The sequence below is a fragment of the Protopterus annectens genome, chromosome 3.part1 (assembly GCF_019279795.1).
Source record: "Protopterus annectens isolate FY-2018-M chromosome 3.part1, PAN1.0, whole genome shotgun sequence".
NCBI lineage: Eukaryota > Metazoa > Chordata > Ceratodontiformes > Protopteridae > Protopterus > Protopterus annectens.
The window spans coordinates 1,234,643,480-1,234,661,054 of NC_056732.1; the positions used below are offsets into that span (position 1 = coordinate 1,234,643,480).

A 17,575-nucleotide genomic window follows, 5' to 3' on the forward strand; every position below is an offset into this window, starting at 1 on the left:
AGGGGAGTTATAACATCCTTAGCTCTGGATGTGATGCCCTCGCTTATGAGATGTGCAACATAGAAATCCTTTCTTACCACTGTGGACACATAGCAATCGAAGTTACGGTTGCTTCGATACTATACCCCACTTGGGCACAATAGATAAACTCTCTCAACTAGGCATCAATCCATATGTTACCAGATGGGTAGCTAACTGGCTTACTGACGGAACCCACCTAGTCAAAATAGGTGAAGCCACCTCAAGCAGTAGACCCGTATCGAGTGGCATACCCGAGGGTTCAGTCTTGAGGCCTTTGTTATTTGGGATATAATTTTCTGAGGTACAGGAAAAAAACAGTGGGCTATGGCTAACCAAGTTTGCAGATGACTGCAAGCTGGGAACAGTCAACAATTCCCCTAGTGACGTGGTCTCACCAAACAAATGACTGGTGCCAGAAACATAGCAACAAGCTGAATACAAAAAAATGCATCATCATCCCCTTTGGGGAGAGTGATGTCCCCACAAATGATCACATTAATAACAATGTCCTAAGCACACAGTCAGTCGTGAAGGATTTGGACACCCAGATTGATAGCAACCTGACTTTTGACCACCATGTTGCTTCTCTTCATGGCCCATCTCATAAGTAAGGGTATCTCATCCAGAGACAAGGGGGTCATAACATCCCTGTATTCTTCCCTTGTAAGGCCCATTATTGAGTACAATGCCCCATTTGGCATGTACATCGCAAAGCACATGCAGCAGCTGGAGAGACCCCAGAGATTCCCCACCCAGAGAATCCAGGGCCTCAAAGAATCTACCAAATACAGATAGGCTACAAGGCCTAACCCTCTAATCTGTTTCATACAGACTCCTCAGAGGTGACCTCTGTCTGGCATGCAAGGCAATTTCGGACCCCGCCTTGATGGGACTGCTGCATATCCACAAGTCAAGCTCCACTCGAGTAACCTGTACAAGTGGCCTCAACCTGGTCTGTGACATCAATAGGACTTGTTGGTGGGACGGATTTGTGTCCCAGAGACTCCCCCATCTATGGAATAGACTCCCTCTCCATGTCAAGCATAGTACCTCTTTACCCCTTTTTAAGCACAACCTGGATAAATGGATGGAAAATAGAAAATACATCCCTGGGATTCTACCCGTGTCCCTGCTGGTTAGGGGCATTGTGTGCTGATTTCTCTATGCATGGGCTAAACTCTTGGCTGGGCTTATAAGGGTCTCAGGGCCAATAGCCTAGTAACTTCCTATGATCCTATCAACCTGTGTTCCCAAATCTCTCACCATAGGGTTTGAGCTAAGGAGGGTACTGTTAATATTGTAATTTGCAGGGACTTTCCCTTTGCCGAAAGGGATGATAACACATTATTTTGTGTTTAGTTTGAGTCCATGGCTTTGGCACCAGTCATTTGTCTGTGTAAGCCCTTTTTTATAGTATGTCAACATCATTGGGAGACTCACAGTTTGCAGTCATCGGTGAACTTGTTAAGCCACAGGCCATCTGTTTTTACCCAGACTTCTGAGAAATAGATTCCAAACAGTAGGGGGCCCAGCACAGATCCTTGTGGTACATCACTGGTAACTGGACTTCTGGTAGAGGTGGAATCCCCAACTTTGACTGTATGCATTCCATTGGCTACCCATCTCGTGACGTGGGATAATTCCTAGCTGTGTGAGTTTCTCAATGATGCCTAAATGGGGAATTGTGCCAAAAGCCTTGGCTAAGTTAAGATGAACTGTATGTACTGTTTTGCGTTCATCCAGGGCTTTGGTGACATTCTCGAAGCAGTCCAGCAGGTTTAATAAGCATGATCTACCGTAAACAAAACCAAATTGGGTTTGGTAACCTTCATAAGCTACACCCTAAACATTTTGGTCTGATGATCTGTCCTACTTATGGACAGAATTCATGTTACCAAAACAAAACTTATACAAATAATACACAACAGCATGGTTCATGCGGCTGTTCTCTTCAGGTTTGTCCAGGATTGCCATGCTGCTCCACACTTGATGCTTCATGGGGGTTCTTCAGTGGACTGTCAAGATTCAGTTGGGATCACCTTGTATATCTTGTAAGTACTCCAGGTAGGATATCCACAAAAGTTTAAGGAACATCTTTTTTGTGCTCAAACTCCTCTCTGAGCAGGCCTTTTTAGGTCCTTTCTCACAGCTGGACAATGGCTATGGATGCCAAAGCTTTCAGTTGGAGCATTATTTGGAATTGGCGATCCATGGCATTTAGATGTCCTAAGTGGCCATTCTGCACATCAGTGTTCTGAATCTGAGGGCTGTCGTCCTTGCCATGCAGGCTTTCCACGACCTTGTTAGTGAAATTGCAGTTGGCTCTCACAATGTAAAAATGGTTTGGTACATAAACAAGTGGGGGGATCACTCTTCTCCCCTTTTTCAGGAGGCTGTGAGAGTAAGGGAATGACTCTTTGCTTTCAGTCAACTTCTCTTTGCTGCTGCTATCCCAGGTTAAACAAACTGACATGATGGCTTACCAGTTAAACATACAAAAGCATGGTGAGCTTTTGGTGTATTAATGTGCAATACCTTAGAAATGTCTTTTGGGGGGTATTGGTTCCTCAGACCTGAAGAAAGAGGGATGTTGTACATAATGAAAATATTAGGGTGAACAAAACAAAACAGAAGTATATAAGCATACAAATGTACCATCTCTGCAGACAAAAACTCTGACAGCACTGTACAGAACTTGTTTGATTTGTGGCTAAACCGTGTTTACTGCAGATGCTAACAGTTTACTGGACAGTATCATGTTTTCTGACTTTCGATACCTTTTGGTTCAAATGATCAGTAAGTTGCAGTTGGGAAATTTAGCCATGGTTTGTACAATGAAACTTTTACTAAATTGGGTAAGATTATGAATAATGCAGAAACAGTAAAACATGCAATACTGTGGTTACTGGCCGAGATGAAATGTGTAGTTCCACAGATTTTCAAGATAAGGCTGTTTTTTTTCATAACAACTTGATTAAACTCACTAATATCAATGACTTAATATATAGTAGATGTGCATGCAGTGAATATAAAATTGACTAAAAAGCTTATTAATGATAAAAAAATTAGGGAGTTGTAGAAGTTTGTGAATGAGTAATAACTGATCAAGAATGAATAAACTGAAACTGAGCAGTGAGAAATAGAAGAATGTGAACCTATTTGTAAATAGTGATAAATTCTTTGCTCATGCAGACATAATGACTGGAGAGAGAAAATGCACATAGCAAAAACTATAATAAACTAGTGATCTGAAATTCATGAAAAATCTTAACAGAATGAGAGTGAAGTCTAAAAGAATCATGGAACTTATGCTGAGATGTCCATCCGCATGGAAGAAGCCTGATTTTGCTTTCCATTGTACAAATCAATTAATTTAACAAATAAATGCACTCCAGTGGTTACCCAAACTTCGTAACATTAATGCATCTCTTAGACATGCAGGTACTGACTGAAGACCAAACAAAAAAATTACTTAAAAGCAAAAAATAATTAAATGTCGTGCATGGAGCACAGTGATTACTCTCCAGTATTCGGAAAAAGAAAAACCAGTTAAGCACCAGAATGGCTTGTGACCTGACCTTAACAAATGTGAAGCACCCCCTGTTTATATTGTTAAGGTCGAGTCTAACACCTGGCAGTAAAATCTGCCTGTACTGACTAGCAAATGACAGCAACAGAAATAAAAGATTGGTCTCTGCCTGCTGTCCATACGGGTAAGGTGTCTGAAACTTCTCAAACAATCTCAGTTGATAACAGGATACATTGGTATCACTTCCTGAAGGATATGAAGTATGAAACTCAAATGGATGTCATTATTTAGCGACTTGTGGTTTGTCTGAAAAAACATAGATTTTATGAGGAACAGACCAAAAGTATGACGCAGTAATCTTGATATCCTGCAAAAATCTAAACAGTTGAGAGGTATGAAAGGTGAGTGTAAATGTAATGGACTGCATTACACTACTTCTTTGACAGCACTTGCTAAGTGTTTTACGGGTTTTCCCCTGATACTTGCAGTACATGGAGCAGATAAACCTCCATGCACTACAAAGACTTGCGATAGGTTCAGCGATTACAATATTGTTATGTGTTCTTGACTTGGATGCCAAGATTCACCTCATGAGCTTCACTGTTGAGGTGAATTTGTTGGCATCCATCTCTCAAACACATAAGCAGGTTATGATTGGCGAACTAATCATAATCCTCTACATAAATTGCTACCTACTCATTAATCTGCCAGCAAAGTAAAAATTTAGAATTCCAAGCCATCTAAGAAAGAGTTCTCAAAATTTTATCAGCTAATTTGGCCGAAAATAATCAAATGCCTTCACTAGTTCAGGTGATGTTAGAAGTGAAATAAGTTGTGTAGTATATGAAATTATGAACTTAATATAACAGTAGATCTGCACTGGCAGTTTAATCTCTATAAGTTCTAGGACTAAAACTGGCAGAATTTAGTCAGCACAACTCACAAAATTTTCCCAGGCTACCACACCTCCTCCTCTTTATCCATACTCCTCTACAGCTAAGGACCCCTCTCCAGGTAACTGATAGCCCCGATAAAATAAAGGGTATAAAATAAGAACAAATGAAATGCCTAGAGACAAGATCCCAGGCAGGACAACATACTTTTTAGACCCCCTTGCCTGGCCCTGTCTTACAAAGGGATAAAGCCATAACTGCACCATGGATTATTCATGTTCCCATAACTGCAGCCATAAGTGCACCATGGATTATTCATGTTTCCATAACTGCACCATGGATTATTCATGTTCCTGTAACTGCAGCTGTAACTGCACCATGGATTATTCATGTTCCCTTAACTGCACCATGGGTTATTCACATTCCCATAACTGCCCCATGGATTATTCATGCTCCCATAACTGTACCATGGGTTATTCATGTTCAGCTAGCAACATGGGTACTGAGGGGATCCGGCAGAGGAGGATAGGAGGGACTGGCTGATGTTGCATCACCCATTATGGGGGAGAGAGGCAGCTTAACACACTTCATTGTCAGCATCGGCAAGAATGCAGGCTTTCTTTAGTTATGTTAGGAACCTGGGTGGGAATTCCCAGATATGCTCAGAATTGGTCCAAAATGACAAAAAATACACCGAACCCACAGACATTGCCAACATCCTAGCTGACAGGTTCAGCACAAACTTCTTCCTCCCCCCTCCCCACCAAAAGGGCAAATATTTATCCCAGCAGAGTGCTGCCCCCCTGACATCTCAGATGCTCAGGTAAGAGCTGCCATCTCCAAAGCAAAAAACACAGCATCAATGGGACCAGACGGTGTCCCGGGCTGCGTCCTACATGAACTCCAAGAAGAGCTAAACCAAACATAAAACTACTGTTCAGTGTCAGCCTTATTACAGGATATGTACCCAAAGAGTGGCGTACAGCAACAGTGGTCCCTCTCCACAAACGTGGTGCCTCAACGGATCCTGGAAACCATCGCCCCATAAGCCTGACTAGCTTGGTCAGCAAAGCTATGGAAAGGATCATCATGGACCTCATAAATAAAGATATTGGGGACCTACAGACACTGGATCCTACCCAGTTCGGCTTTAAGGGCAGATCCTGCCTCTTAAACCTGGTTGATTTCTTTGAAACAGCCACCAAGGCCATTGACGAGGGGAAGGTGGTCCATAAAGCCTACCTGGACCTCGCAAAAGCCTTCGACACAATACCCCATTCGGGCATTATAGATAAGCTTACCAGCTTAAATATAAACCCCTATGTCACTAGATTGGCTGCAAACTGGCGCAAGGACAGAACCCACATGGTTAGAATTGCTGGAGCCATGTCAGACTCCAAACCAGTTACAAGTGGCGTCCCACAAGGCTCAGTCCTGGGACCTCTCTTGTTCGGTATATATTTCTTGGAGGTACAGGCCAACACGGAAGGACTGTGGCTGACTAAGTTCGCAGATGACTGCAAACTGGGCGCCATAATCGACTCTCCAGCCGACACAAGCATCCTCCAAAAGGGCCTCATTGAAAAAGACAACTGGTGCCAGAGCCATGGCCTCAAGCTAAACGCCAAAAAGTGTATAGTGATCCCCTTTGGTAAGAACAAAGTGCCCACAAATTACCACATAGGTGGTAATCCATTAAGTACAGAAGAAGTAATTAGGGACCTGGAGACCCAAGTTGATAGCAATCAGTCATTTGACAACCACATGGCCAAAGTGGTTAGAAAAACATTTTATATAGCCCACCTAATCATGAAGGGATTCACATCTAGATCAGGGGAGGTCATCGTGCCTCTTTACTCATCCCTCATCAGGCCCACAATTGAGTACAATGCCCCTTTTGGGATTTACCTTACCAGACACCTGCAGCAACTGGAAAGACCCCAAAAGTACCTCACCAAAAGGATCATAGGGCTCAAACAGATGCCATATGCTGCCCGGTTAAAGAAACTCCAGCTCTACTCAGTGGCATACCGCCTGCTCAGAGGCGATCTGTGCCTGACGTATAAAGCCATGTCCAACCCGGAATTAATGGACATGCTGCACCTCAGAAAATCCAAATCCCATCGAGCTAAGCGCTCGAGAGACTTGAACCTCAGCACTGAAATAAATAGGACATGCTGGAGGGACAGATTCATAACCCAGAGGCTCCCTTCACTCTGGAATAAAATCCCAGTCCAGGTTAGGCAGAGTCCCTCATTGACTCTCTTCAAGAGGAATCTTGATGAGTGGATGGGAGATCGTAGGTTTACCCCAGGTATCACTTCTGTGTCACTGTTAGACAGAGGCACAGTATACTAACCTCGAAAAAGGGCATAGCAAAATTTAATTTAAAATGGGTGGTGAAAGCCAAACACACTCTGGCTAGGCTTATAAATGCCCTAGGGCAGATAGCCTAGTATGAACCTATGAACCTATTACCACAGCATGAAGAGCCAGAGTACCAGTGCTGCAAACGATGTACCACTTGGTCAGTAAGCTGTGCATAGGCTGAAGGAGTCATGCACCCCCAGAGACAGTCACAGCAGAACTCACAAGGCTGCAGTAGGGATTGGGATAGAACAGTCTGCAAGATCTGCAGATTGGCTCACTCCCTAACATCCCCGACTCTCATTTCTACCAGGAAAACAAATTCGCTGGAGGACTCTTGCCCTGACATAGGAATGAACAGGTCATCTGAGTGCAGGAAGGGGAGATACTGGACCAGTCCTGCAAAATATTAAAAAAATGTTAAACTCCTATGGTAGAAAAAGAAGGAGAAATGGTGACAGAGATGAAACTGTAAATATAGATTTATCATTGCAGTAATTTTTCATTAGGAGTTTCATCTCTAACTCGTCTAGGACAAAGTCCCAGGCTTATACTCTTAGGTGATCCTCATGGAAGAATACTGTAGATATGGGCAATCCAAAGCCAGACCTATTCCTGGAAATCACGTCCAGCTTATGCTGTGTCACAGTGTAGGTCAGAGATACCCACATAGCAGAAGTAACATCCATCAGAGTATTGAAAAGATGGCTTGCTAAGTGGCGGTACATCTGGTACTATAAGCATAAGAAGATTCAGGTAAGTTTGCCATACCTTTAGTAACAGAGCTCTATTCACTATGTGAAAGCCACATCTGGCTGACATCAGAGATTGAAACAATACTAATTTCATGAACTTTAATCGTACTTTGACTTAGGAATGGGGTCCATTCCCTGTCATGGTATTAAAAACCCAAAAGACTTGGAGAAATTTAAGTGTAAAAGCCAAAGATGTAGGGTTTTGTTTGACACATTGGCATCATATTTCATTGATAAAAATGAAACAAAAAGGTGGGAGTCCTCCATTATGTTCTTCATTATCCAAATAAACAAAATGTCCAGTTATTTTATAATCTATATTCTTTTGAATACATTCAATTTTTGTTGCTAACTTCTATATTTTCATATACATAATATTATATATACATATGTATACATGTTATTTCATTTGCACAACCTTTTTTTGGGTCTAACAGGAAATGATGTCATTATTTGCTTCATTGGTTCTATTATTTAAATGCAGTTTGTCAACCACATATCATGTATAACCACTGAGGAAAGCTACAAGCTGAAACCGGTCTGCTTCAAACAATAAAATATTTTTGCTTCTATTTCTGCTTCCATCCCTGGTGCTGGCCTTTTTGTTTGTTGAATATTCAAGCTACTGTGGCTCGTGCACCTGCCATACTTGCTAGCACATTGTATTTTGGAGGAATTATCCAAATAAAGTCTGTGATTTAGGCAGTGCCAGCAGAGCAAAATGTACTTCCCAAGACTGGCTTGGTTAGGGAGGAATATTGGAAAGCTGACTGATTTGTATTGCATTTTTGGCATGATAAGGAGCCTGTCCTCATGGATACCCTGGGTTTATGGAAAAATTACATATGGAGGACTAACATACAAGGCCTGCATATCTGAAATCTTTCTGGTATGTGAATGCCATCTAGAGAAATGTATTCTCAATGCCAATTCCTGCTGATGTTTTGATTACTGGTCCTAAGCATGTTCTGTTTTGATTACTGGTCCTAAGCATGTTCTGGAAGAACCTGCGGAAAATGTTTGGACTGTGTTATGCAGTATTTATGTGCCTACTTGAGAACACAGCTTGGGAATACCAAAGATTAGATGACATATTGCTTAAATAGCACTAGGTTTTTGAGTACACAGAAGAATGTAAATGAATAGCTGATTTACTTAGCAGTAATACATGCACTTCTACATTGCCTTGTATATTAATGTAAGGAATAGTTAATGAAATTTTGTTTTCTCTTTCTAACCAAAATATAAGCATATATGTATATATATATATATATATATATATATATATATGTATATATATATATATATATATATATATATATATATATGTGTGTATATATATATGTGTGTATATATATATATATGTGTATATATATGTATATATATATATATATATATAGATGTGTATATCTCAGTTAGAGAGTCTTCAGTATGTCGACATGCGTGAATGGGCGTTCCTTCGCTGAAGGTTGTGCGTTAGGCCTGGCAAGCCAGCATGTAAAACTCTACTGCCAATCATTAGCGGTCCGGATTTCTGCTGTGGTGACACCTAACCGGGAAAAGCCGAAAGACAGTTTTATATGTATATATATAAACTTTGACTTGATATATTCACAGATTTTTTTTAAATCATTCAGAGAATACATTTATGCCCCCCAGCCCCCAATTTTTTTTTTTACAATTCATTTATCTGTGCTGATTCTTGTATATTGCATGTTATTAAATCACATTGTGATGACACTGAGTTTTTTTCTTTAGTAGTGTGTCATTAAAATAAGTTATTTTTTTTGTTTATGTAGGGGTTATTTGACCAATCAGTCACAAAAGATGATCCTCAGTGGAGTATTGTTTGGAACAGGATTATGGGTCACCGTTCTTCTAACAATGCGTTACACACTAAAGAAGCTTCTGTCATATCACGGTTGGATGTTTGAACAGCATGGTAAAATCTCAACAACTTCCAAGATCTGGATGGTAGGTAAATCAACCGGTGATGTAGCTGAAATAGTTGACTTGTTTCCAAATGTTACTATACATGTTTTATGTATTGATCATAGCTTTTATAGAAGACTACCTTGCCGTTATTCATCTTCATTTTGAATCATGCAAACTATGTGGTTTTAAAATACAAACCGTTAAAAGAGGCCTGGAAAAACTACTGTGCTGATCCATTAGCATCAGGCCAGCATTCCCGCAGTGCTCCAAAATGTCTGTGTAAAGTGGTGGTGACCTGGACTACTATCTTCCACCACTGCTCTGCTCATTTTGTTTGTCGTGAACAGATATTTTATGCACAGCTGTAATTATAAGGGGATATGATACAGAACAGAAGGGTTAGTTAAGAATTGTTTCAGCTTTAAAAGGTGTTGGGTGCATTTAAATGATGCGAGTAAAAACTATGTGCAAAGAACTTGGTGAGTAAGAGGGGCAGAATGGCATATATGAGGAGTGAAATAAGATGCATCAAAGAAAGTAGAAGATGTTTGAAGAGAGACTAGGCAGCTGAAATGCCAACCAGGCGACTTAGCAGGGGGCATAGCAACACTTCTATATCACTGTGGTGGAATAGAGGCCACTTGGTGCAGGGAAAGGGGAGAATAGGTGGCTTATAAGAAAATTAAGGGAAAATAAAGAGAGCTATAATAACAAATCTCATTTTAGTAATAAATTAGGAGCATGCACTTCCAGTTTACACTAGGAGAGTGAACTGTGCACACACGGGCGTGTGTGTGTGTGTGTGTGGGTGTGTGTGGGTGTGTGTGGGTGTGTGTGTGGGTGTGTGTGTGGGTGTGTTTGTGTGTGCGCGCGCGTGTGTGTGTGCGTGTGTGCGTGTGTGTGCGTGCGTGTGTGTGCGTGCGTGTGTGTGTGTGTGTGTGTGTGTGTGTGTGTGTATGGTTCATGAAATGTCCAACTCTCACAAGAGTAATCGTACAGACAGGGATCATTTTAGTGTGAATTAGAAGTGATTGAAAATATGCAAAAGTAAAATTTTATTTTATCTACAGCACCCCCCACCCCCCTGCTAATTATGTATAATAAATCTGAGATTGCACAATTGCGAAGTAAGGGCAAATTCCCTTTTCCCACTGCAACATTATCCCATACAAAAGGCTGCTGGCAAAAACTCCATTTGAAAGAATGTTCACTAGTGTTCACTTTCTTTTTTTACAGCAGTAAAAACATTTGCTTATATTAGTGTTCACTCTTTGAAGTTATAACCATGTATGGCCATGTGTATATGCATACTTGTCTTGGTTAGAGTTCCCCAAGGGTCTCTACTAGGACCCCCTTCTTTTCAGCATCTTCTCTAATGATCTAGCCTCATTCACAACACACGCTAAAGTAGTTCAATATGCGGACAATGTAACTTTAATCTGCTCAGCAGATACCTTACCAGACCTCCAAGTAGTAGCCCAACAAGCTTTTAATGATATATACACATATCTAAGTAAGTCACAACTAATCCTCAACCCCAAAAAGACATAGTTAATGCTATTTACCAGTAGCAAACAATCACCGACCACCTCGCCTTTCACCATTCTCTCAGCAAACAACACAGTCACCCAACCAGTTGAGCATGCAAAACTCCTTGGAGTGACATTTGACAACAAACTCAGATTTGACCAACACATAGCCACCACAATTAAGAAAATTCACATCAAACTTGGCCCACTGTACAGAAGCAAGCCATTCCTCACTGACAATACCAGACTAGACATATCCAGAACCTTCCTTCTCTCTACATCCTATATGCTTTGCCCCTCTTTACCAACTTAAAAATAAAAAGTCAGACTTAACCAAACTGGAAATTTGCTACAACAAAATAGCTTGTTTTGTAGCCAACCATTCCCACCAAACCCACCATTGTATTGCTTTACATAAATTAAACTGGCTCAAGCTACCTAACTTCCTTTGTCTCTACCAACTTAAATTCACACACAATATCATCTTCCATCCTGACAGTTGCCCATCCCTCGAGGAACTTGTTGATGTCCTTCAAGGATGCATCTGCAGTCATAACATATGGGTTGTCCTGCCTCAGGCAGCCCTTCAGTCGGCCGGATTCCAAAGTCTGGGTCTGGCCTCGGCTGATGTCGCACTTTCCCCGACGTCAGAGCGTCTGGGGTATAAAAGCATCAGCCGACGCCATTTTCCTCAGTCTTTCTTGCCGCGCGGTGCCCGAAGCAGAAGCTGTTCGCAAGTGCCGGTCTGTCAGATCCAGTGATTTCAGCTACCGAAGACTTTGAAAAAAGCTAAGTACCCCGTTGGGGACTCTTTCTTGCCTCAGCCGATGTCAGACAAAGTAAATAATTGTTTAACTTGTGGGAAACAAATACCTCATAAGGATTTCCATTCTTACTGCCTTCCTTGCTTAGGACCAGACCACGACGTATCGGCCTGTTTAGCCTGTGCCTCCTTCAACCGACGAACTCTTAGACATCGGTCGGAGTATGCAGAGGAATTTTTTGGAGCCGCTTTTGCTTATAAAATGCCGTCGGAAACTCCGACTTCGCATATGGTCAAAAAACGCAAGGAAAAGGACCGACACTCACGGCCTGCGGTTTCGGCTGAAACCACGGCTAGGCCTACCGCGAGTGTCTCGGTTTCGGCCGAATCCGAGTCCTCGGCGATTCCTTCTTCCGAAACCATACTTCCGACCACCGAGGCCCGAGAGGCCCCGGCTGAGTCGGCTTCAGAACTACCTACCGAAGCTAGTGTTCAGGAATTGTCCGACACCCTACCTTTGGACATTTCTACCCCTGCACGTGGGGCAGCCAGGCCCCCAGCTTCTATGTCCATTAAGGCCTTTTCTAGGGCTAAAGCTGCCAAACTATCAAAAGCTTTGCCTGCCAAATCTATATCCCAGAGGCCTACCTCAAGTTCACAGATCCTCAGCCTTGCTGTGGACCTTATCTCCCTAATTAGGGGTTCACAACCTCACCCAGACAGGGCCTCTCAACCTCCTCCAGACAAAAGGCCCAGGACTGACCCCTCTGAACCACACTCCTCAGATGACTCCACAGATGGATCTGACTTGTCAGACCACCAGGAAGGGGCTTACTCGCCTTATGAGGATTCAGATGCAGAGGAATCTATCCCTTCAGCCTCCCCTCCTGAAGAGTTTTCCTTTGGGGAGCCTTTACACTCCATGAGAGAGCACTTTCATTGGCAAGGTCAGGATTTCTCTGATTCTAGAAAAAGATTAAGGACCTTTTTGCATTTGCCTCAGCATAGGCCCTTAGCTATACCTCTTGTTCTAAATGTAATTGATGATGTGTACAATGATGTCAGTACAGCCCCTGATACTCTTCCTCCGGCCCCTGCCAAACCTGACAGATATTACAGGGTCCCGGATTCTCATTTCCATCTGTATAAAGCCCATGCTGCAGACCCAGAAACTATTCCTCAGGGCCCTAAAGGGGTTGCAGCCGCTACTGCCAAAAATCCCCTACCCTCTGAAAGAGAGTCTAGAGCTTTAGAGAGATGGGGAAAGAAGGTGTATACATCTGCAACTCTTTCTGTCAGGGCATTAAACTGTCAATTCCATATGATACAGTACCAAGAGTATTTGTTAGACGAACTGAATAAGAAACTTTCTTCTACTGAACCCTTAGACCGTAAATCCCTTCAGGATTTGGTACATAACTCACAACAGGTTAGTAATCATTTCTTAAAATGTGGCTATGATGCACTGGAGGCTTCATTTAGATCAGCTATGACTGGGGCAGTTATTCGTAGGCATGCCTGGCTGAAGGAGCAATCTTTGCCAGACCATGTCAAAGCTAAACTCCTCGATGCTCCAATGGAGAAACAAAATTTATTTGGCTCTCCTGCACAGGAGATTCTAAAAAAGGTTGAAGAAAAAGCAAAATCTGTGCAAACAGTTAAAGATTTCCTGCAAGTTCAACCACCGAGATTCAGCAGAAACTGGCCTACAAAGAATTGGTCCTTTCCAGACTCAAACAGAGCCCAGAGAGGCAGGAACAGGCGCCCTAGAGGCAGAGGTCAGTCGAAGGGCTCCTACAGAGGCCGTCAGTGGCAGCCCGCCAACCAGAGGAGTAGTGCAACAGCTACAACTACAACCACTACTACAGGACAGACCCAATGACTTGACTCTGATTCCGCCTACCAGGGATCAACTGGAAGCACCCTTGGGCGGAAAGCTGGCTTTATTCTCAAAAAACTGGCATTGCATTACAAAGGATACATGGACATTGCAAATAATAGACAAAGGATACAGGTTTCACTTCCACACTTTGCCAAAAAGAAGCGGAATGCCAAACCTTCCACCAAGTCAGAAGGCAGAGGCTTTAAGACAAATCAGCAATTTACTTCAGATGAAAGCTATAGAAAAAGTACCATGTTCAGAACAAGGCCAAGGATTTTACTCCAGACTATTCCTTGTACCAAGAAAAGAAAACCAATGGAGACCTATTCTCGACCTGTCCGCACTGAACACTTATCTCATTGTGTCAAAATTCAAAATGCTGACCCTACAGCAACTTCTTCCCATGCTGGGCAAGGAGTCTTGGCTGGTGACTCTAGATCTCAAGGAGGCATACCTGCACGTCCCTATCCGACCAGATTGCAGAAGAGACCTCAGATTTCTTGCAGGATCAGAGCATTATCAATTCTCAGCATTGCCCTTTGGCTTATCTACTGCGCCCAGAGTATTCACGAAATGCCTGGCATCAGTAATTGCACATTGCAGACTACAGGGAATTCAAATTTATCCATACCTGGACGAATGCCTAATACAAGCGGACAACAAGAAAAAATTGTTAAAGGACTTGGCCTATGCCATACACCTACTACAGACCTTGGGATACACAGTCAACATCCAAAAGTCAAGACTAGTACCGTCCCAAAGGATAACCTTTTTGGGTGCAGATCTGGACACAAACACCCAGATGGCTTTTCTCACAGAAGAAAAACAAAAACAACTTCCAGATTACTTCATGATTCTGACAAGACAAACTCAGCTTACTGCAAGGAAAATCCTGCAGGCCCTGGGTTACATGGCATCCTGCATAATTTTAATCCCACATGCCAGGCTGCATATGAGGAAATTACAATGGTACCTAAGGAGTGTATGGTCTCAACACAGTCACAGTTTAGAAACCATGATACCAATCATTCCATGCCTTCAAAAGGAATTCCTGTGGTGGGCTCAAGCCTGCCAGTCCAACAGAGGGTTGCCTTTCAACAAACTAAAAACAAGGCAGACCATCACCACGGACGCCTCAGACCGAGGATGGGGAGCACACATGGAGGACAAATGTATCCAAGGCCTATGGCCTCAAAGGCAACTATGCATGCACATAAACCAAAAGGAAATGCTGGCAGTGAGGCATGCAATCGAGGCATTCAAACCCTTCCTCCAACAAGGACATCTGTTAATAAGGACAGACAACACCACGGTCATGTGGTACATAAACAAACAGGGAGGCACACATTCTTACCCTCTATGCCGGATGGCTATGAATCTGTGGGATCTATGCCTGAATCTCGATATCCAACTGCAGGCCCAATTCGTGCCAGGAAAAGAAAATGCACTGGCGGACAGCTTAAGCAGAACTACCATGGATGCACACAAATGGATGCTGCACCCAGACATTTTCAAACTCATAACAAAGACATGGGGAATGCCGGAGATAGATCTGTTCACCTCCCCATTCAACCACCAACTGAAGACATTCTGCTCAAGGACATACCACCCACAAGCTTGGAGGGTGGACTCTCTCTCTTTCAGCTGGAATGCCCTAACAGTATATGCCTTCCCACCTCTCCCATTGATGTACAAGGTTCTACTGAAGATCAGGGAGGAACAGCCAAAAGTGATACTAATAGCTCCAGACTGGCCAAGACAACACTGGTACCCACTATTGAGAAGCATGTCTCAGGCAAATTCATGGCCTCTCCCCCTATGGCCTCTTCTTCAAACGCAGAACAATTTCAAGACCCTGCATCCCAACTTGAAAACATTGCAGCTAACTGCCTGGAAAATTCCTTAAACTCCAATCAAACTGTTTTATCTCAGAGGGTGAAGGACATTATCCTGGAGGCTCGCAGGCCTTCCACAAGGAAGACATACTCAGCTAAATGGAAGAGATTTCTCATTTGGAGCACATCAAAGGGCACAGATGTCACAGTGGCAAACCTAGCACATATCCTAGAATACTTAGCAGAATTGTTCCACAATGGCCTGTCTTACTCTTCCATTAAGATTCATGCTTCAGCAATTTCAGCAGAATACAATGTGGATCCACCCATCTTCTCACACCCTCTCCTCAGACAATTTCTGAGAGGGATCAAAAATGTTAAACCTCCAATAAGACCCCCTCTACCTGCCTGGGATCTCAATTTTGTGCTGGAAAAACTGACACTACCTCCTTTTGAACCAGCAGCATCAGCGGATCTACAGTTTCTATCTTGGAAAACTGCATTCCTTCTGGCAATCACTTCAGCAAGAAGAGTATCTGAGTTACAAGCGTTAATGGCAGTGCAGCCTTTTCTTATTTTCCACCAGGATAGAGTGTCACTAAGAACCAATCCTACTTTTATGCCAAAGGTGGTATCTAGGGTATCCTTGAACCAAGCTATTCACTTGCCTACGTTCTTCCCTAATCCACAGAATAAAGGGGAAAAACTTTTGCACACCCTGGATATACACAGACAACTACGCTACTATTTGGACAGAACAAAAACTAGCAGAAAGACTTACCAACTTTTTGTAGCATATGCAACGGAGGTGCAAGGAAGAGCAATTTCCAAACAGACAGTTTCAAAATGGATAGGAAATTGCATTCGCTTTTGCTACTCCTTTCATGGAAAGACAGTTCCTGAAAATATCAGGCCTCACTCCACAAGGGCCACGGCCACCACTACAGCTTTCCTACGGGGGGTGGCTACCAAGGACATTTTAGAAGCTGCTACTTGGAGCTCCGTGCATACATTTGCCAAGCATTACAATCTACCTCTATACTCTAGATCCAGAGCAGGGTTTGCAACTGCAGTCCTGCAGGGGATCTTAACTACACCATCCTTCTCTTAGTACCTCCTCCCCAGATTGGCTATGGTATTCTACCCATATGTTATGACTGCAGATGCATCCTTGAAGGACATAGTACAGTTTTGTACCTACCATAAATGTAGATGTCCGATAGGTATGCATCTGCAGTCAGGATTACCCTCCCTCCTTCCCCTCTGTGGTATTCCTAGGGTACTTACCCCTCTTTTAGCTAGCTGGGGGAATCTATTATGGTGTATTTGTTTGTTTATTCATGTATATAATTTGCAAATGTTTGGAACTTTTCAGCATTTATCCAAATTTAGCCTTCCTAGAGGGCACCTGGTATCTGGGGCAAGAAAAACTGAGGAAAATGGTGTCGGCTGATGCTTTTATACCCCTGACGCTCTGACGTCGGGGAAAGTGCGACATCAGCCGAGGCCAGACCCAGACTTTGGAATCCGGCCGACCGAAGGGCTGCCTGAGGCAGGACAACCCATATGTTATGACTGCAGATGCATACCTATCGGACATCTACATTTATGGTAGGTACAAAACTGTACTTTCCCTACTCATGCCCACGAAGTCCAAGATCTGCAGATAAAAACTTTCTCACAGTAAACAAAGCTAACAACACTCATGGTGAAGCACTATTCTCAAATCAAGTAGCCAAATTATAGAACTCTCTAGCCCACACCCTCCAAAACACACCTGAATCTACCAGTTTTAAACAACTACTATTTGAACATCTATCCAAGAACTGGCATTGCTCCTGTGCCAAACCCGAATGACAAGATATCTGTACCTCTGTCAACACACTGTCCACTCCTTATCTCATTTTCTCCCTCTCCTCAGTGTTTATTACTACTTAGAAATAAATATATATAAAGGAAATCTCATTTGGTCATAAATATTATTTAATATGTACACACTAGTAAGATACAAAACACTCCACAGAATAAATGCCTCACTGATAATAAAGTATGTATAGTAAAATCCA

General features: G+C 42.7%; 1 protein-coding gene across 1 annotated transcript in view; it reads left to right on the plus strand.

The window, feature by feature from the left end:
• CPT1A (carnitine palmitoyltransferase 1A) overlaps positions 1-17,575 on the plus strand; it is an 849,468-nt gene that overhangs the window by 235,196 nt on the left and 596,697 nt on the right. Inside the window, exon 4 of the mRNA XM_044067299.1 lies at positions 9,365-9,539. Within this exon, the coding sequence (XP_043923234.1) occupies positions 9,365-9,539 (175 nt within the window). The remainder of the gene's footprint in view (positions 1-9,364; positions 9,540-17,575) is intronic.